The sequence below is a fragment of the Diaphorina citri genome, unplaced genomic scaffold, assembly GCF_000475195.1.
Source record: "Diaphorina citri unplaced genomic scaffold, Diaci psyllid genome assembly version 1.1 scaffold15, whole genome shotgun sequence".
NCBI lineage: Eukaryota > Metazoa > Arthropoda > Insecta > Hemiptera > Psyllidae > Diaphorina > Diaphorina citri.
Window position 1 is genome coordinate 542,611 of NW_007377454.1, and position 22,235 is coordinate 564,845.

The following is a 22,235-nucleotide window of genomic DNA, read 5'->3' on the forward strand; positions in this document are numbered from 1 at the left end:
GGAACTTGAGAATAGGAACTTTGGCGTGAATGAGATCCGCTTTCTTGAATATCTCTGCAACACAAAACAAGCAACATGTTTATTGTGAACTTATAAAATACCATCATCTTTGGGGGGAAAAGTCAAAGAGCAATCAGTTAGTTATTACAATGCTGCATATTGTTTTCCAGAACACACAGAACGCGGATGGCTTGGCCACGATCAAACTCATACGGCCGGATACCCAAAGACATATCCACATCTGATGATATTGCATATTCTAACCAACATATTGCATACTCTAACCAATAGATTGCATATTCTAACCAATATATTGCATATTCTAACCAATATATTGCATATTTCACTCACCGTAATGCTGCATATTGTCAATATATTGCTAACCAATATATTGCACATTTCACTCACAATAATGCTGGATATTGTTCTCCAGAACACACAGAACCTGTATGGCTTGGCCACGATCAAACTCATACGGCCGGATACCCAAAGACATATCCACATCCGATGATATTGCATATTCTAACCAACATATTGCATATTCTAACCAATATATTGCATATTCTAACCAATATATTGCATATTTTAACCAATATATTGCATATTCTAACCAATATATTGTATATTTAACTTACCGTAATGCTGCATATTGTTCTCCAGAACACACAGAACGCGGATGGCCTGGCCTCGATCAAACTCATAAGGCCGGATACCCAAACACCATTTCACTCACCATAATGCTGGATATTGTTCTCCAGAACACAAAGAACCCGTATGGCTTGGCCACGATCAAACTCATACGGCCGGATATCCACATCCGATGATATTGCATATTCTAACCAACATATTGCATATTCTAACCAACATATTGCATATTCTAACCAATATATTGCATATTCTAACCAATATATTGCATATTTCAACTCACCGTAATGCTGCATGTTGTTCTCCAGAACACACAGAACGCGGATGGCCTGGCCTCGATCAAACTCATAAGGCCGGATACCCAAACACATGTCCACATCCGACGTCTCCAGAACACACAGAACGCGGATGGCCTGGCCTCGATCAAACTCATAAGGCCGGATACCCAAACACATGTCCACATCCGACGAATCCAGCCCGAAGCCGGTCATGGTACTTCCGACTACGAAAAGCCGGACATGGGCCGGATCCCGCAGTGTAAACCGGACGTACTCTTCCACGGCCTTGGACAGGGTCATCTTCTGACGGAGCCGGGTTTGGGTTTGCTGCGCCCCGAGAAAGCGGGTCCAGATGGCTTTTGATAACTGGGAATGAGAAGAAATGGATGGAAATGAGTAAAATAGTCCAAGTGAACCGGAGGTATTCGGTCGCATTGGATATATTGGTTAGAATATGCAATATGTTGGTTAGAATATGCAATATGTTGGTTAGAATATGCAATATATTGGTTAGAATATGCAATATGTTGGTTAGAATATGCAATATATTGGTTAGAATATGCAATATATTGGTTAGAATATGCAATATATTGGCTAGAATATGCAATATGTTGGTTAGAATATGCAATATGTTGGTTAGAATATGCAATATCATCGGATGTGGATATGTCTTTGGGTATCCGGCCGTATGAGTTTGATCCTATCCTGTCCTTTCTCCGATTTCGGGACCGTAAGACCTTTGTTGTTACAGTTCCCTCTATCAATCATAAAAAAGCTTTCAAACTGAGGAAAAATCGTCGTGTGAAAACTTGGGATTCATTTCGCTCATTCAAAAAGAAGAAGTCTATGATAATGACAGTCTAATTAATATATTATAACAACCGTTGCAATGAACTCTCAAGAATATGTAAGGAATAGTAACTGCTAAGATCTTATCGAAATCGAAGAGAGAAGAAAGAACGTTCCAAGAACGAAACCTTAACTAAACACCAAACCCACTCACCTCTCATTAGTCTTCAAATCGTCATAGCTATTGGTCCGACTCGAATGCAGACTCCCATGGCCTCGTCCATACTGATGGTACCCATTGCCGTTATAGTAATAGTGATGGCTACCGTAGTCTCTGCTGGAACGGCTACCGTAGTTTTCCTTGTTCGAATTACTCCCGCTAGAGTTGGACGGACTCGAAGAACTACGGTAGTCTTTGGAGTTGGTATTCAGGTAGTCTCGGTGGTTGGACGTTCCATTGCTGTTACTGGTCCCATTGTGACTGATTCCATTGCTGTTATTTACTCCATTATGACTATTTCCATTGCTGTTGCTGATTCCATTCCTAGTACTGGTTCCATTGCTGTTATTGGTCCCATTGTTACTAGATCCATTGTTGTTACAGATTCCATTATTACTAATTCCATTGCTGTTACTAATCCCATTGTTGTTACTAGTTTCATTAGTGCTGCTTTTATCCACATTGTTATAGTCTTTACCGCCATTGGTATAGTCTTTACCTCTCTTAACATTGCTACTGGAATCTTTCTCAACATTGTTACAGCTATTGATATAGCTTTTATCCTCCCGAACATTAGTGTTAGCGTTGTTCTCTTTATAATGCGCGTTTCCATTTGATTGTGCATATTCCTCAACACTTTTAGATTGTGTATATTCATCAATATTGCTAGATCTGTGTTATGGCGACGAGCGGTCTGAGATCCAAGATGGCGGGACAGGTTGAGCAGACTCTGTGCCCCGCCCATCCCACTATCACCCCAGGGGAAACTGGAGGTGTTAGGTTTATGCTGGTGGTGTGGATGTGAATACTGATGATGGAGGTGACCTCCAGTGGACAGGTTGGAGGTGTTCCGACGCTTGTTTTGAATCTGAGAAGGAAATACATCAAGAATTGAACAGAATTCTATTCATTTTTTCTTATAATGTGGCCAAAAGTTTGGGTACACTTGATTTTATAGAACAGACAGTTCAAAGTTCAAGTTCCCTTATGTCAAACCTTTTTTTGTACATAAAGACCTACCATCCTGCCAAAATTTAACTTTCTACATCAGGTTTTCAAGTTTCTATGACATGTCAAATTTCAAGTTTCAAGAAGTGCGTTTAACACTGATGAGAGAATCAGACAGTCCATCATAAAAATGATCAATTTTCAGGTATTAACACTGAGCGCTGAGGTCAAAATTTGACCTGGCGCATACATAATATTCCGTATTCATGCCTATTCGACTCGTGTGGTCTGTGTGGTAGCATGCCCACCATAATACTTCTTCTTCTTTTACTGCACCTTTTCCCAATCTTATTTGGTGTCGGCGTTACCCTCCTATCTAATGCTTCCTCCTTTCTCCATACCTTTCTTCTCATACTTACCCCCACAATATTACTTACACAAAACAAATGATGCGACTCATACGGGGAAAGAGGCCGGTGTGCCCTGACTTGTGTCTGCTGAGATCTGCCGGGGGAGGTAGGTTCTTGATGGCCCCTCTTGAGGCTCTTATACTCATACCTATTAGACTCGTGTGGTCTGTGTGGTAGCATATTACTTACATAATACAAATGATGTGACTCATACGGGGACAAAGGTCGGTGTGTCCTGACTTGTGTCTGCTGAGATCTCCCGGGGGAGGTCGGCTCCTGATGGCCCCGTTTGAGGCTCTTATACTCATACCTATTAGACTCGTGTGGTCTGTGTGGTAGCATATTACTTATCGGCTGGGATCGAACCCACGCTCTCCTGATTACCAGGCGAGCGTCTTGACCACTACGCCACCGAGGCATGTAAAATAGGGGGGGGGGAATCTTTCAATAAGTGGGGAATATTGGGAAATAGAATAGAATAAAATACACCTCGTTAATCCTGCTCAAATGAGGCTAAAAAGACCCTTTACCCCAGCACACCATATAACTTTGACATAAAATTTAATACTTAGGGTAAGTAGATGTCTGTTTTATATTTTAATAATTTTGACGTACTTATTTTGCTATTCACTTATTTTGGAGCAGTGGTCAGTTTCCCAAAAGAAAACACCTTTACCTTGCCTTCACGTTAAAATACCTCAGCTGTCCTCACAAATTTTCGACCGACCAAGAGAACCAACTTTCGAACTATTGGGAGAACAGTCCGAAGAACAACTTTAATTTTTCAGATCACGTAATGAGACTCATGAAGAATGATTTCTTCTATCGGCGGAGAAAACTTTCCGTAAAAATGAAAATACACGTACATACATCCCGAAATTTTTCAAATAAATGATCCAGACTGTCTCTTTTCCCGCGTTCGCTAAACTAACAGGAAGAGAAAGTAGAAGGGGATAGTAGCCAGCCTAGTTAGCTTAGTTGGTAGTGCGTTTGCCTTGTAAGCGCTAGGTCGCGGGTTCGATTCCCGCCCGGGGCGGATTTTATCCTGATGGGATAATGTTCGTTCTCGGAACGGCTGGCTTTCTCCTATCCTGTCTTCCTTCTCTCTCCGATTTCGGGACGATAAGACCCTAGAGTTACAGTTCCCTCTGTCAAACCTCTTAAAAAAAAAAAAAAAAAAAAAAAATAGAGAAGTGGTCAATGTAATCAAATTAAAATGTTCCTTCTGATATTATGGGATAGTGTTTATTACTCACTCAAAGTGTGCATAGTAGTGAAAGAACTGCGTGAGTAATGCACCCAGAGATTCCTCATTGCTCGACCGGTAGGGGGGTAGTTTCTCATGAACCTGAAACATATTATGGGTAAGTTAGTAATTTCGTATTAAAAAAAAAATCTGGTGTGAACATCACACGACTTTCCTTATCCTATTGAATGGTGCTTATTTGGGTGTTCTGTTGTAACATTTACAATATTTCTAACTGTTTGGTCGATATAGCTGAAAACCGCCAAAAAGCGGTCAAAATACCGCCAACCGCAGCACCTATTTTAACCAAACGTTTTGTGTTGCATCCTTGTCACATTTGTGAACTACATACCAAATTTCAAGTCTTTAGCTTATACCGTTCCCGAGATATTGTTAAATTACACCGAAAACCGCCAAAAAGCGGTAAAATGCCGCCAAGCGTTGCACCGGTCTTAACCAAAAGTTTCGTGTCGCATCCTTGTCACATTTGACAGCTACATACCAAATTTCAAGTCTCTAGCTCTTACCGTTCTCGAGATATTTTGTTTACAGACAGACACACAGACACACACACGGACCAATGGCTGAAACTTCGGATTTAGGCTCTAGGGACCTCAAAACGTGTTTCGGCACTAAAAACTGACCATCGAAAATTTGACCCGATTACATTACTTCCCTTCCTATAGGATAAGGAAAGTAAAAATGAGAAACCCTTAATTTGAGTAGGGGGCCCAAAATTAAGGGATTTAAATATTCCCACTAAAAAGGAAAGGGGGCCCAGATTAAGGGATGGATATATAGATTCAACGAGACGAAAGAAGGACCCAAATTAAGGGAAATAGGGTAAGTGTACCATTTATTCGCCCACCTAAAAAACGTACCATTTATTGGCCCACCTGCCCACATTTATTTTTCTAATTTTTGTTTTTATGACTACAATTTTTGAATAGCACTGGTTCGATAGCAGTCTTTAAGGCTAATTGCGTTGCCATTGGTGATTCCATTGCTGTTGCTGGTCCCATTGCTACTGATTCCGTTATGACTGTTTCCATTGCTGTTACTGATTCCATTGCTGTTGCTGATTCCATTCCTAGTACTGGTTTCATTGCTGTTATTGGTCCCATTGTTACTAGATCCATTGTTGTTACAGATTCCATTATTACTAATTCTATTGCTGTTACTAATCCCATTATTGTTACTAGTTTCATTAGTGCTGCTTTTATCCACATTGTTACAGCCATTGGTATAGTCTTTACCTCTCTTAACATTGCTACTGGAATCTTTCTCAACATTGTTACAGCTATTGATATAGCTTTTATCCTCCCGAACATTAGTGTTAGCGTTGTTCTCTTTTCAGAACTAATGGCAAAGACTATACCAAATCTAGTTATGACAAAGATAGCCATGGGAAATCTAGTCGTGAATATGACCACAAATCTAGCAGCATTGAAGAAGATTACTGTAATGGTAAGGCAAACTGTCATGAGAAGGAATATAATGGGAAATCTAGTAACGAATATACAGACAATACATCCAGTGGCAACCAACACAGTTCTAGCAATATTGATGAATATACACAATCTAAAAGTGTTAAAATCCAGTGGCAACCAATTTCCACACAGATCTAGCAATATTGATGAATATACACAATCTAAAAGTGTTGACGAATATGCACAATCAAATGGAAACGCGCATTATAAAGAGAACAACGTCAATGTTTACCTATACCATGCTGGCACCGGTCGCTATGCGCATTTATATGTCATAGCTACTCATTATCCTCACGAGGCTGAGTGGGCCCCGCAACAGCCAGTCACGGAATCAATCATTTGCATGATACAATTTCTTGGCCCCGCCGGGAATCGAACCCGGGTCTCCCGCGTGCAAGGCGAGTGCAGTGACCACTACGCCATGGGAGCTGACGCCATTCCCCCGGGAATCGAACCCGGGTCTCCCGCGTGCAAGGCGAGCGCAGTGACCACTACGCCATGGGAGCTGAAGATTGGATGCCGGGAATCGAACCCGGGTCTCCCGCGTGCAACGCGAGTGCAGTGCCCACTACGCCATGGGAGCTGACTTGAACACGGGAAAAGGCGTAGAAGAAGATTACCTATTTATTAGTTAATAGACTGACCCATTTTAGAGGGAATTGTAGATGCTAAGCTCTTATCGTCCCGAAGGCAAAGAGCGAAGGAAGACAGGAGGGGAGAATTTTGTGTGCTCCTCCTTCACGTAGTACCTACCTTTCTTTCCCCTCATTGCACTCCTCTTTCCTCTAATATTACTTCTGCTTCACTGCATTGGCGGCGTGCCACCTACTCTCTTTCCCCTCATTGCACTCCTCTTTCCTCTAATACTACTACTGCTTCACTGCATTGGCGGCGTGCCACCTACCTCTCTTTCCCCTCATTGCACTCCTCTTTCCTCTAATCTCACTTCTGCTTCACTGCATTGGCGGCGTGCCATCAGTTTAATTTTAAAGCATTGCACGCCGCCAATGCAGTGAAAAGCAGAAGTGAGATTAGAGGAAAGAGGAGTGCATTGCATTGCACGCCGCCGATGCAGTGAAGCAGAAGTGAGATTAGAGGAAAGAGGAGTGCAATGAGGGGAAGAGAGGAAAGAGGAGTGCATTGCATTGCACGCCGCCGATGCAGTGAAGCAGAAGTGAGATTAGAGGAAAGAGGAGTGCGGCGTGCCACCTACCTTTCTTTCCCCTCATTGCGCCAGCCGTTTCGAGTAAGTTTCTTTTCTTCTCCAAGTAGGTAAGTACTTACTCTGAGCATAGCAATACAAGAGGTGAGTATTTCTCACTCCCACCACATTGTTACAATTCAGATCCACTTCTAACTGGCGCTGAGGTCAAAATTTGACCTGGCGCATACACAATATTCCATATTCATGCCTATTCGACTCGTGTGGTCTGTGTGGTAGCATGTCCATCATAATACTTCTTCTTCTTTTACTGCACCTTTTCCCAATCTTATTTGGTGTCGGCGTTACCCTCCTATCTAATGCTTCCTCCTTTCGCCATACCTTTCTTCTCATACTTACCCCCACAATATTACTTACACAAAACAAATGATGCGACTCATATGGGGACAGAGGTCGGTGTGTCCTGACTTGTGTCTGCTGAGATTTGCCAGGGGAGGTCGGCTCCTGATGGCCCCGTTTGAGGCTCTTATACTCATACCTATTAGACTCGTGTGGTCTGTGTGGTAGCATATTACTTAGTGGTACAGAAGAGGGCGTGGCCGTCTTTTTCCGAACGATTTTACCGCCAATCAACCCGGAGAAATCTCGCTTGACTTCGCTAAGCTTCGGCGGCTTCAAATCAGAATTGGTCAGAGACACCAAAGGAGGGACAGGCTTTTCCCAGTCGGTCCCGGGTTTCCGCGCCTGACTGCTTTGGTCCCCATTGCCTATTTTCACTTTGGCACAGGCGCTACCATTTTCCGAGCTGAATTTGGAGTTACAACTGTTTTCAGAGCTGCATTTGGCACAGTTGACACTATCAGACTTGGACGTTTGGCTCTTCCCACCGTTCCTGAGGTCGTTACAGGAAGCACCGTTATAAGGAGTGGCTCTTCCATCGGCCATTTCACCACGAACCGGTTCGTTCGTAGCCGATCCTATCCCATTCCGATGAATTCCAACGTCCTGAAAGTCTCGAGCGAATGTCAGCCCCGTGGGATTGCTATCTGATCGACCATTGCTTTGAGGGACGGAAGTTGGCACAAATCTTGGACAGGAAGATCCATTTGTGAGTCCATTTCCAGGAATTGTAGAGCTACTGGAAACACAACCTCCTGGTGTTATTCCGTTTGTACACTTCCCACCAGAGGCCGCTTCAGTTCGACTTTCCCTCCTAGGTGTGCATGGCTTTGAACTTTCCCCGCTGCACTTCGTTCCAATCGATCCCTGAAGCGATACTTCCTTCCCTGAAGGTTCATTGGAATGTCCTCCACTGCTACACCTCTCTCCTGAGTTCTCCCTCATGGATACACCACTGAGTAGGGTTTCCAATCCCGTTTCATGCCGACTAAGCTTGGAGTTTGCGAGTGAGCTCTGTTGTCCCTGGCATTTCCCCGCAGCGCCTGCACTGTTCGTTCTATACTGAGGACTGGCAGATCTGTGAGCATTTGACTCACTCGCTGACGCCTGCGTTGGGCCGTTTTGTGGCCCGGGTATGTTTGATCCGTGTTGAAAGTTGTTCGGTGTCCCAATGGACTGTTGGGGCCCATTTGATGGGGTGAACGGTCCTGCTGACGCATGTTGGGAGGCGTGTTGCAGGGAAGTGTGCTGGGTCTCAACAGATTGACTTGACCCAGTTTGGCTAACCGAATGCTGAGTACCCGCGGACTGTTGACTCGCCTTGCACTTTGGCTGCAGTGCTTCGCTCAAGTGGGGATACTCCGCACTATTCACCATACTTCGGCACGCATCACTTGCCGTACAAGATTGCCATGTCTTCCGCGGCGTGCCGCTAGTGGCCGCCGGTTTGGGGCGCTGCGTTTTGATCAGGGGCGGAAAGGCAGACAGGGGCATTGAAATGGCGGACCCACCGCTAGATGGAGGGCCGCCCGGGGGCTTTCCATCTCCGCCGCCACAACTGGACGTGGACTCTTTGGACGCATTGGCCAAACTGTTTGCCTGTGAGAGATAAGGAGATTTTAGTACCTATAGCTTAGTGAAATTTTTGGTTGGATTTTAATTGATCCTTTGTTTATTATGAATGCTTGTCACAAAAGCCATTCCCAAATTTATACCTATGCCTTCTGTAATTTAATGACTTGATTTGGAATCGAACTAACGATCACGATCTCGAAGTTCATTGAGCTAAGTAATGAGTGTAATGATAAAGCTGAAATTCATCCAAGTCTAATTATTATGAACCATTCGAGAGTTACCCATCACAGAACAAACATAGGAACTAAATGAAAAGTCATCGCATTGGGCAAGATGGGTTTCGAAAGCTCGAAATAAGAAAAAAAAAAAGTTCAGGGGATGTGAGATATTTTCAGAAAATGAGCCCCAAAGAACGTCTTATCCCAAGCTGGCTCTAGATGACGTTATTCATTCTCACCAAAAAAAAGCAGTTAGTTTGAACATTTTGAAGTCTGTTGAACTGGGTAGCTTGAAGTAAATACTTATTATTAAAGAGGAAACTTTAATAATCTAATAATCAAGATCTTATCGTCCCGAAATCGAAGAGAGGTTAGGAGAAAGCCAGCCGTTCCAAGAACGAACCTTATCTGTTTTTGGATGAAGAACCTGCGACCTTACAAGGCTGATTGAAATAAGTTTGACTCGGGAAGCACGAGTTGCATCAATTAAAATGCACTTAAGTACTTACTTTCACGGAGGTGGAAAGATTGATAAGGAGTAAAAAATAATAACAATAAAAAGTAAAAAAAAAAACTCACCGGGTCCCAAGTCTCAAAGTCAGGTACATGCCAGGGCAGTTCCGTGAGCATAGTTCCCACATAGGTATTCACCCTGTATTGAGCCTTACTTCTCTTACTCACCTCAGTCTTCTCTGCTGATTGCCGCCCTTGCCGCCACCTCTATATCCGCCACTGGTCTGAGCCTTACTTCTCTTACTCACCTCAGTCTTCTCTGCTGATTGCCGCCCTTGCCGCCACCTCTATATCCGCCACTGGTCTGATTATATCGCACCGGAGAATTAGAAGACGAGTAGGCACCCCGGCTCTGATTCGACCATCCGCCACTGGTCTCGTTCAGCTTACTGTTCGAGTTCCGAAAGTCGCGACTGTCATAGTACCTGGAAATGGGGAGAGATGAAAAATGGAATTTCGAAAAGGAACTGCTAAGGTCTAATCTTATCGTCTGTAACTGCTAAGGTCTTATCGTCTGTAACTGCTAAGGTCTTATCGTCCCGAAATCGAAGAGAGAAGGAAGACAGGCTATTGGAAAGCCAGTCTTTCCGAGAACGAACCTTATCCGTTTAGGATAAAATCCGCCCCGGGCGGGAATCGAACCCGCGGCCTAGCGCTTACAAGGCAGATGCGCTACCAACCAAGCTAACTAGGCTGGAGATAAGGAGATTTTAGTACCTATAGCTTAGTGAAATTTTTGGTTGGATTTTAATTGATCCTTTGTTTATTATGAATGCTTGTCACAAAAGCCATTCCCAAATTTATACCTATGCCTTCTGTAATTTAATGACTTGATTTGGAATCGAACTAACGATCACGATCTCGAAGTTCATTGAGCTAAGTAATGAGTGTAATGATAAAGCTGAAATTCATCCAAGTCTAATTATTATGAACCATTCGAGAGTTACCCATCACAGAACAAACATAGGAACTAAATGAAAAGTCGTCCATTTACTTAGGTAGGTACCTACTCTAATTAAAACATACAAAAGCTCACTTAGGTACTCAAATCATCATCATCATCAAATCTTAAGTCGTTCCGTCCAAGGGTACGGGTTGGCTGGGTACTCAAATAGGTAATTCTATATATATATATATAAAAAACTATCTTGGCTGGGATTGAAACCCTCACCTTCACACCTTCACTCAGTCACTTATGCTTACAATCAGGTAGACCTGATCAGTTGTACCTGTCAAATCTACCTGATAGTGAGTGGCCGTTTTCAGTCTTCTCACTTACCAGATGATTCAACGTGGGTTGAATACAGTTGAGAAGCTCAACGGGTAAATGCTGACTGAGAGTGGTTAACCGGGAACTGTGGCTGCCATGCTGATGGCTATGATGATGTCCCTGACTCAAGTGGTAGGGTGGCGGATGAGTACGCGAGGACCCGTTGTTACCTATTGAACAAGGTGGAGAAAAATAAGGCGGAGTAATCAAATAGATGGAGAAAATAATGAAAACCCCTAGCATTCATTATAAATCTAAAGCTTCAAAAGTTTTGTAATATAAATACCTACCCACTTAAGTAAAAAAGAAGTAGGTAGGTACCTACCTATTCTGATTTTTTTTTTTTTTTTTTTTTTTTTAAGTAAATACTTGAGGCCCCCCTGAGCTAGGGTCCTCTGCATAGCCAGACTAGCCAGGGCCGGCGTGTAGAAGTTGATGTCGGGGCCTGATGATGAGAGAAGAAAGACTTTTTGATTATTGATCCCAAGGCCTCATGAAGATAACAAAAGAAAGACTTCGTCTCCTGCCTCTCACTTCGTCTCCTACCTCACACTTCACACCTCTAACTTCGTCTCACACTATCTACTACCTACCTGCACATCTCTTATTACATTGCCATTTTCTACTCTTACTTACATAAGTACTTGAACCTCCCTCTACATATCTGATTTTTCACATTTTTCAACTGTATCGACAAACCTTGGCTTACCTATGGTGGAAGATTGTGTGGTGCCCACGTGTTGACTTATCAAAGGCAAGACCATTTGTAACGGATACATTGTAATGTCACGACAATCATCATACATTACTTCACCGAGCTCCTAATCTCATTCGCCATGTTACACCTCTCCCAACTGGTCCGCAGGAACAAAGATACCACCAAAAGATGAATCTTCATAAATAACAAAACACTCCCACTTGAAAAAAAAAAGAAGGTGGGAGAGAAATCCCAGGGGAAAAAAGAGCAAAAAATAAATTATATCTGTACACACAAAAAAGAAAAAAAATCATGCAGGAACAAAGATACCGCCAAAAGATGAATCTTCATAAATAAACAAAACACTCCCACTTGAAAAAAAAGAAGGTGGGAGAGAAATCCCAGGGGAAAAAAAGAGCAAAAAATAAATTATATCTGTACACACAATAAAGAAAAGAAATCACATTGGCTTGATTTACATGAAAAACTAAAATAAAACTGTCTTTCTTTAATTTTTTGTTAGCACCAAATTAGATTGGGGTTTTTCAAACTTGACTCTAACTTTGGTGTAAGAACCTGAGGTTAATTTGTACTAGGAAACAATTGGCACAGTTTAACTAAAAAATAATTATGGGAGTGCATCATAGGTTTTCAATCGCAGGAACAAAGATACCGCCAAAAGATGAATCTTCATAAATAAACAAAACACTCACACTTGAAAAAAAAAGAAGGTGGGAGAGAAATCCCAGGGGAAAAAAGAGCAAAAAATAAATTATATCTGTACACACAAAAAAGAAAAAAAATCACATTGGCTTGATTTACATGAAAAACTAAAATAAAACTGTCTTTCTTTAATTTTTTGTTAGCACCAAATTAGATCGGGGTTTTTCAAACTTGACTCTAACTTTGGCGTAAGAACCTGAGGTTAATTTGTACTAGGAAACAATTGGCACAGTTTAACTAAAAAATAATTATGGGAGTGCATCATAGGTTTTCAATTTGAGTGTTGGGATCTTCAATATTGTCTCAGGTGCTTTAGTTTTCACAGAAACATGAAATTACTTCACTTTCTTTTTTCATAATTTGAGGATTTGGAGGTCCCACATTTGTCCTTTGTATTTTGGTACTTAGGATGATTCTTGATGGTTTTTCTTCTTAGCCTCCAGTTCTTTTCATGAAGGTCTTTTTTATAAGGTTACAAAAGGCACACTATTTCGGTCTTTTCACTCAAAAATTCATTATCATTTCTCCTCCAAATTCATGCCAGCAGTGAAAAATAAATATCTTTTTTTCCCTTATTACTGCATTGTTATAAATTCAATTTTATGATCTTGTAAGATAAATTAAACATAAACTAAGTACAGTTTTGTAAAAATAAATAAATGAGAAGAACAAATTAACAGAGGAAGTAGGTTTAAAAGAACGCAAAAAATATCACTCAATTTTAGGTTTTTCTTCACAGTCTCCAGTTCTTTTCATGAAGGTCTTTTTTACAAGGTTACAAAAGGCACATTATTTCGGTCTTTTCACTCAAAAATTCATTATCATTTCTCCTCCAAATTCATGCAAGCAGTGAAAAATAAATATCTTTTCTCCCTTATTATTGCATTGTTATAAACTCAATTTTATGATCTTGTAAGATAAATTAAACATGAACTTTGTACAGTTTTGTAAAAATAAATAAATGAGAAGAACAAATTAACAGAGGAAGTAGGTTTAAAAGAACGCAAAAAATATCACTCAATTTTTAAGCACTTTGGTAGTTAAGTAAACTGTGGAGGGAAAAAACTATATATAAAAAAAATATTTGCAAAATTTTCACAACTTGTCTTGGGCACAAAAAATGAAACTCCGTGCGCTCTCCGAGCGTTCTCGAAACCACACGAGCGAATGTAAATATACCCGAGGCCCGTGACCCTATGAGGAATAGCGGACCCAAACCAGACTGTGTAAATAAATGCCTCTATGAGACCGCTAGCCGAAATAGCGGACGCTTGGGCGATTGTACAAATGTGAATACATGTCAAATTTCAAGTTTCAAGTGCGTTTAACACTGATGAGAAAATCAGACAGTCCATCATAAAATGATCGATTTTCAGGTATTAACACTGAGCGCTAAGGTCAAAATTTGACCTGGCGCATACATACATAATTACTTACATAATACAAATGATGTGACTCATACGGGGACAAAGGTCGGTGTGTCCTGACTTGTGTCTGCTGAGATCTGCCGGTCAGATAGCAATCCCACGGGGCTGACATTCGCTCGGGACTTTCAGGACGTTGGAATTCATCGGAATGGGATAGGATCAGTAACGAACGAACCGGTTCGTGGTGAAATGGCCGATGGAAGAGCCACTCCTTATAACGGTGCTTCCTGTAACGACCTCAGGAACGGTGGGAAGAGCCAAACGTCCAAGTCTGATAGTGTCAACTGTGCCAAATGCAGCTCTGAAAACAGTTGTAACTCCAAATTCAGCTCGGAAAATGGTAGCGCCTGTGCCAAAGTGAAAATAGGCAATGGGGACCAAAGCAGTCAGGCGCGGAAACCCGGGACCGACTGGGAAAAGCCTGTCCCTCCTTTGGTGTCTCTGGCCAATTCTGATTTGAAGCCGCCGAAGCTTAGCGAAGTCAAGCGAGATTTCTCCGGGTTGATTGGCGGTAAAATCGTTCGGAAAAAGACGGCCACGCCCTCTTCTGTGCCACCGGGTGATTTGACCAATCAGAATACGAGCTTTCCGCCAAGGGCGAATTCCACCAATGAAAACGCGTCTTCAAATGCGTCTCTTGCTACAAAGATGGATGAAAAGCGGTCGTCGACGCCAACGGGAAAAAGTACGCTTTCCAATTCGAGTGCGCTTCCAAACTCAACTGTGATTCCACAAGACTCTACCCCGTGTACAAACACTGTACAGACGTGCTCGGGGACCGGCTCCGTGCGCTCTCCGAGCGTTCTCGAAACCACACGAGCGAATGTAAATATGCCCGAGGCCCGTGACCCTATCAGAAATAGTGGACCCAAACCAGACTGTGTAAATAAATGCCTCTATGAGACCGCTAGCCGAAATAGCGGACGCTTGGGCGATTGTACAAATGTGAATAGTGTACAGAACTCCTTGCTAGGTCCGGGCCCAAATGTGGGACAGGTTCCAAACCTACCCGGTCCAACCAATGTACAAATCAATCCGTCCGTCCGAAGTGACGAAACTTGTGATATTAAACATAGCCAAGGCCCACGCTCTGCCTCGCAAACTCGCAGATATTCCAAGGCATTTGTCAGATTAAGATGTGAACTTGAACTTTGAACTGTCTGTTCTATAAAATCAAGTGTACCCAAACTTTTGGCCACATTATGAGAAAAAATGAATAGCTCCTCCCTAGAGGGGATTTAGGTAGAAATACTGTTTTCTGTTCAATTCTTGATGTATTTCCTTCTCAGATTCAAAACAAGCGTCGTAACACCTCCAACCTGTCCACTGGACGGTCTAACCAAAGTACAAACCAATCCGTCCGTCCGAAGTGACGAAACTTGTGATATTAAACATAGCCAAGGCCCACGCTCTGCCTCGCAAACTCGCAGATATTCCAAGACATAAGGGAACTTGAACTTTGAACTGTCTGTTCTATAAAATCAAGTGTTCCCAAACTTTTGGCCACATTATGAGAAAAAATGAATAGCTCCTCCCTTAGAGGGGATTTAGCTAGAAATACTGTTTTCTGTTCAATTCTTGATGTATTTCCTTCTCAGATTCAAAACAAGCGTCGTAACACCTCCAACCTGTCCACTGGAGGTCACCTCCATCATCAGTATTCACATCCACACCACCAGCATAAACCTAACACCTCCAGTTTCCCCTGGGGTGATAGTGGGATGGGCGGGGCACAGAGTCTGCTCAACCTGTCCCGCCATCTTGGATCTCAGACCGCTCGTCGCCATAATGGAGGTGAGAGACTCAATTATTACTATTTTTATTCATTTTCTAATCTGTATCTTTCATAGAGGGAAAAAGAAGATATTTCTGATTATTACATTTCATTAGGTATGAGAATTAAAATCCATAGGACAGTCAACTGATCTGCCTTTCTTGCGTATAAAGTACCATTTGAGTGTGAAAATGTGATTTAGAAGAATAGAATAGAATACACCTTGTTTATCCAGCCCGAATAGGACTGAAAAGTCCCTTTACCCCACCAGTCTAAACAAGGTCTCGTATATTTGATGGGTTAAAGAATAATACATACAACTAACAATTCAGTAAAAAGACCTTGCTTATGTGTAATTGTGTGTAATTACCTGTAATAATGTGTAATTACCTACTCAAGTGTAGTACGTACGTTAATCCTAAGAATAATTTGAACCATCGGATAGAAAAAAAAGGAAACTTTTTTATGTGAAAACTTGGCCGCTTCTTTTCACATTCAGTGTTTTTTGAGGGGATTTCATAACTTTTTGTTGAAATTTCAGCAAAATAGCGACGCATATAAGCCTGTTGAAATTCCGAAGCCACGGATCTTGTTGTGATAAACAAAACGGCTTTCTTTTTCTCTCTACAAAAAACACCGATTGTGTTATTAGTTTTGTGTATATTCTGGGGATCAGACCTTCAGATCAATTATTTAAAAGTCTTTCTTTTGTTATCTTCATGAAGCCTTGGGATCAATAATCAAAAAGTCTTTCTTCTCTCATCATCAGGCCCGGACATCAACTTCTACACGCCGGCCCTGGCTAGTCTGGCCATGCAGAGGACCCTAGCTCAGGGGGGCGGGACAGGGGCCCTGCTGCATCATTTGGTACCGCCGCCCCTGGTGAATACCTATGTGGGAACTATGCTCACGGAACTGCCCTGGCATGTACCTGACTTTGAGACTTGGGACCCGGTGAGTTTTTTTTTTTCTTTTTATTGTTATTATTTTTACTCCTTATCAATCTTTCCACCTCCGTAAAAGTAAGTGCATTTTAATTGATGCAACTCGTGCTTCCCTAGTCAAACTTATTTCAATCAGCCTTGTAGGTCGTGAATATGACCACAAATCTAGCAGCATTGAAGAAGATTACTGTAATGGTAAGGCAAACTGTCATGAGAAGGAATATAATGGGAAATCTAGTAACGAATATACAGACAATAAATCCAGTGGCAACCAACACAGATCTAGCAATATTGATGAATATACACAATCTAAAAGTGTTGAGGAATATGCACAATCAAATGGAAACGCGCATTATAAAGAGAACAACGCTAACACTAATGTTCGGGAGGATAAAAGCTATATCAATAGCTGTAACAATGTTGAGAAAGATTCCAGTAGCAATGTTAAGAGAGGTAAAGACTATACCAATGGCGGTAAAGACTATAACAATGTGGATAAAAGCAGCACTAATGAAACTAGTAACAACAATGGGATTAGTAACAGCAATGGAATTAGTAATAATGGAATCTGTAACAACAATGGATCTAGTAACAATGGGACCAATAACAGCAATGGAACCAGTACTAGGAATGGAATCAGCAACAGCAATGGAAATAGTCATAATGGAGTAAATAACAGCAATGGAATCAGTCACAATGGGACCAGTAACAGCAATGGAACGTCCAACCACCGAGACTACCTGAATACCAACTCCAAAGACTACCGTAGTTCTTCCAGTCCTTCCAACTCTAGCGGGAGTAATTCGAACAAGGAAAACTACGGTAGCCGTTCCAGCAGAGACTACGGTAGCCATCACTATTACTATAACGGCAATGGGTACCATCAGTATGGACGAGGCCATGGGAGTCTGCATTCGAGTCGGACCAATAGCTATGACGATTTGAAGACTAATGAGAGGTGAGTGGGTTTGGTCTTTAGATAAGGTTCGTTCTTGGAACGTTCTTTCTTCTCTCTTCGATGTCGATAAGATCTTAGCAGTTACTGTTCCTTTCATATTCTTGAGAGTTCATTGCATCGGTCTTTATATTAATTAGACTTTCTTTTTCATGGACTTCTGGGCTTTCAACATAAAGACGAGTGTCCATGATAAAGCAAGTCTAATTAAAGGTACAGTTCCTTTTATCAAAACTCTATACATAGCCAGCCTAGTTAGCTTGGTTGGTAGCGCATCTGCCTTGTAAGGCAGTTACTGTTCCTTACATATTCTTGAGAGTTCATTTGATTGCATCGGTCTTTATATTAATTAGACTTTCTTTATCATGGACTTCTGGGCTTTCAACATAAAGACGAGTGTCATGATAAAGCAAGTCTAATTAAAGGTACAGTTCATTTTATCAAAAATCAAAACTCTATACATAGCCAGCCTAGTCAGCTTGGTTGGTAGCGCATCTGCCTTGTAATCGCTGTGCCGATTCGATTCCCGCCCGGGGCGGATTTTATCCTAAACGGATAAGGTTCGTTCTCGGAAAGGCTGGCTTTCTCCTATCCTGTCTTCCTTCTCTCTTCGATTTCGGGACGATGAGACCTTAGCAGTTACAGACGATAAGACCTTAGCAGTTACAGACGATAAGACCTTAGCAGTTACAGACGATAAGACCTTAGCAGTTACAGACGATAAGACCTGAGCAGTTCCTTTTCGAAATTCCATTTTTCATCTCTCCCCATTTCCAGGTACTATGACAGTCGCGACTTTCGGAACTCGAACAGTAAGCTGAACGAGACCAGTGGCGGATGGTCGAATCAGAGCCGGGGTGCCTACTCGTCTTCTAATTCTCCGGTGCGATATAATCAGACCAGTGGCGGATATAGAGGTGGCGGCAAGGGCGGCAATCAGCAGAGAAGACTGAGGTGAGTAAGAGAAGTAAGGCTCAATACAGGTAGTGATGGGAAAAATGAAACTTTTCAGGGCTCCGGATCCCAGGTTTCGAAACGCTCTAAGGTTTCGGATCTGAGTTCCGAAACTGAAACCGAAACCTGAAACCTTGAAACCTTCGGGTCCGTTACGTAACGAAGCAGACTTAAGCAGGGAGGTTTCAGTTTCAGTTCAGTAGGTATCGACATAGTTTGTAGTGCGCTTGCGCGTACTAGAGTTGTGAGTCTGAGATTTCATAGGGTGTCATAATTCAAGTTCCGAAACTTTAACTCAGCGGTTTCATGAAACCGGATCCGTATTCTCGGTTTCGAAACCGCGTTTCGAAACAGTTTCATGAGACACATCACTAAATACAGGGTTTATACGCGACCTGGAAAACCTGTCATGGAATCTGAAAATCGGTCAAAAAGACACGGAAAATCGTGAAAATTAAAAAAAAAAGAAAAAAAAAACTGGAAAAGTCATGGAATTTGCCACCCGGTCAAAAAAAAAAAACAGTTGCATTTATAAAATAACAGTTGCATTCTCATGTGATTTTCTCACGAAAATTTTCATTATTTATTTCTATTTCTCTCAGATTCGTTGAGAACAAGACCCACTACAACAATCACCATGGTAACGGCTACAACAACAGTAATCGAAACTGGACGTCTAATCATTCTCGGGACGGCCAGAACTACACACGGGGGTTCTACTTCAACAATCATCACAACTACAACAATAACAGGAACTACAACAAACGTCCTAATAATAATGGTGAGTACCCTTGGAAAACAATTAAGTGACTGGGTTCTGGAACTCAGGTATTAAGTGACTGAAGGTGTGTCGTCGATCGACATCAGGGTCCGTGAATCTAGGATCTACGATATATTGCCAACGCAGTGTGGACGGTTCAGTCGACATCGATCGACGGCCAGTCGCCTATGTGTGGACACACCTTAAGATTTAGGCCTCTCCGGGGCTTTGTTTGAGCCCTTTTTAGATTCATTTAACTTGGAATTTCTGCTTATGTATAGGTGTGTCTCACATTTTGTAACTATCTTTTGAGCCATTTTTTCCTGTGTGAGGTCTTTTTTTTTTTTTTCTTTTAAGAGGTTTGACAGAGGGAACTGTAACTGCTATGGCCTTATCGTCAGCAATATATCGTACATCCTAGATTCACGCACCTCTATGTCGATCGACGACACACCTTTAGAGTTCCAGAACCCAGTCACTTAATTATATGTTTTCCAAGGGTACTCACCATTATTATTAGGATGTTTGTTGTAGTTCCTGTTATTGTTGTAGTTGTGATGATTGTTGTAGTAGAACCCCCGTGTGTAGTTCTGGCCGTCCCGAGAATGATTAGACGTCCAGTTTCGATTATTGTTGTTATTGTTGTAGCCGTTACCATGGTGATTGTTGTAGTGGGTCTTGTTCTCAACGAATCTGAGAGAAATAAAAATAAATAATGAAAATTTTCGTGAGAAAATCACATGAAAATGCAACTGTTATTTTATAAAGAAAAACAACCAAACAACTTTGTCAACAATATACTGATTAGATATGTACGTGCATAGTTGGGATGAACTTCGATTTTACTGTTTTCAGGACTCTTTTTCTTACTAGCCTATTCCTGCTTAATAGGGTTGGCGCTTATTGTCAGTCCCTTCCAGGCAGCCCATTTTTAAGACATTTGCCGAAAATAAATTACTTTTTTTTAGAATCAGGGGACCAGACCTCAAATGGAATATTTCAAATTTTCAACCCATCTGATGGTTTCAAAAATCGATTCCAATATTTTCTCACTATTCTGAGTTCGATCCTATACATACATAGTAGGTACGTGACATAATGAAAAATACAGTTAAAAAAGCTTCAAAATGATCCCATTTTTACTTTTTTTTATCCTATAGGAAAGAAAGTAATATAATTGCAATAGAAGAACACCCAAATAAGCATCATTCAATGGAATAAGGAAAGTCGTGTGACGTTCACACCAGATTTTTTTAATATTCGACCCCCTACCTCTCTTACCTCAGTCGCCTTTGCTGATTGCCGCCCTTGCCGCCACCTCTATATCCGCCACTGGTCTGATTATATTATTCACTGTGTTGATTTTTCAACAAATTAACTAGAAATAATTGATGCTAATCACATAAAAAGCAAGGGTCTGAGAACGTTCTGTTATCACTTGTATGAGATTAGAATGAATTAAAGACAAACATGTAGGAAGGTAGTTTACCTTACACAAACAGCATGAGGTGGTGAGGTGCTCTCATGGATACACCACTGAGTAGGGTTTCCAGTCCCGTTTCATGCCGGCTAAGTTTGGAGGTTGCGAGTGAGCTCTGTTGTCCCTGGCATTTCCCCGCAGCGCCTGCACTGTTCGTTCTATACTGAGGACTGGCAGATCTGTGAGCATTTGACTCACTCGCTGACGCCTGCGTTGGGCCGTTTTGTGGCCCGGGTATGTTTGATCCGTGTTGAAAGTTGTTCGGTGTCCCAACGGACTGTTGGGGCCCATTTGATGGGTTGGACAGTCCTGCTGAGGCATGTTGGGAGGCGTGTTGGGTCCCAACAGATTGACTTGACCCAGTTTGGCTAACCGAATGCTGAGTACCCGCGGACTGTTGACTCGCCTTGCACTTTGGCTGCAGTGCTTCGCTCAAGTGGGGATACTCCGCACTATTCACCATACTTCGGCACGCATCACTTGCCGTACAAGATTGCCATGTCTTCCGCGGCGTGCCGCTAGTGGCCGCCGGTTTGGGGCGCTGCGTTTTGATCAGGGGCGGAAAGGCAGACAGGGGCATTGAAATGGCGGACCCACCGCTAGATGGAGGGCCGCCCGGGGGCTTTCCATCTCCGCCGCCACAACTGGACGTGGACTCTTTGGACGCATTGGCCAAACTGTTTGCCTGTGAAAGGAGAGATAAGGAGATTTTAGGGTACTTGTGCAGAAGTCACATCCGTGGAATATTGCTACCAAAGGAACTGGCACAAAGAGCAGTGACCAGTGTTATTATAGGGTTAGGTTAAAGGCAAGAAGGAGTTTTCACAATTAGAGCAGTGATTAGTGTTATTATAGGGTTAGATTAAATACAAAAAGGAGCTTTCCTTTTCCACGGACGTGACTTCTGCATAATTACCGCAAATAGTTTTAGCGCATTGAAGTCCTTTTGTGTACTGCATGATTGCTTCTCATCCAGACTCCTTAAAATGAAAGGACTATACTTTTCCAAATGTGATCAATTCAAGTCATTAGGCGTTTTGTGACCTTGCGTTCAAGGATTCAACTTGCCCAGTCAGGTTCTCGATTTCGACGTCGGAAATGGATTTTTTTTTTTTTTTTTTTTTTTTGAAATAGCGGTGTAAACTGAGAAAATTTCTATTATTCTTTTTTAAAACAGACTGAATACATTGAGCCTTCTTTTTTAACACGGTGAGGCAGAGCCCTTAAGGCCAGGTACTTGCACAAAAAATCCCTTACCTTGGATTTACTATCTCATGACAGTGACCTTATACTTATTGTAAGTAGCGTAACGTTTTTTACTATTTATTTATTTTTTTATTTCAATTTGTTACAGGTAC

At 41.9% G+C, this 22,235-nt stretch overlaps 1 protein-coding gene across 1 annotated transcript in view; it reads right to left on the bottom strand.

Annotated features, from left to right (window-relative positions):
• Nucleotides 1-1,219: 1,219 nt before the first annotated feature.
• The window catches only part of LOC108252168 (putative uncharacterized protein DDB_G0282133), a 25,883-nt gene continuing 4,867 nt past the window's right edge, over nucleotides 1,220-22,235 (bottom strand). The window contains exons 4-5 of the mRNA XM_026822192.1: nucleotides 1,927-2,602; nucleotides 1,220-1,289 (exon numbers count right to left, since the gene is read on the bottom strand). Of these exons, the coding sequence (XP_026677993.1) occupies nucleotides 1,220-1,289; nucleotides 1,927-2,602 (746 nt within the window). The remainder of the gene's footprint in view (nucleotides 1,290-1,926; nucleotides 2,603-22,235) is intronic.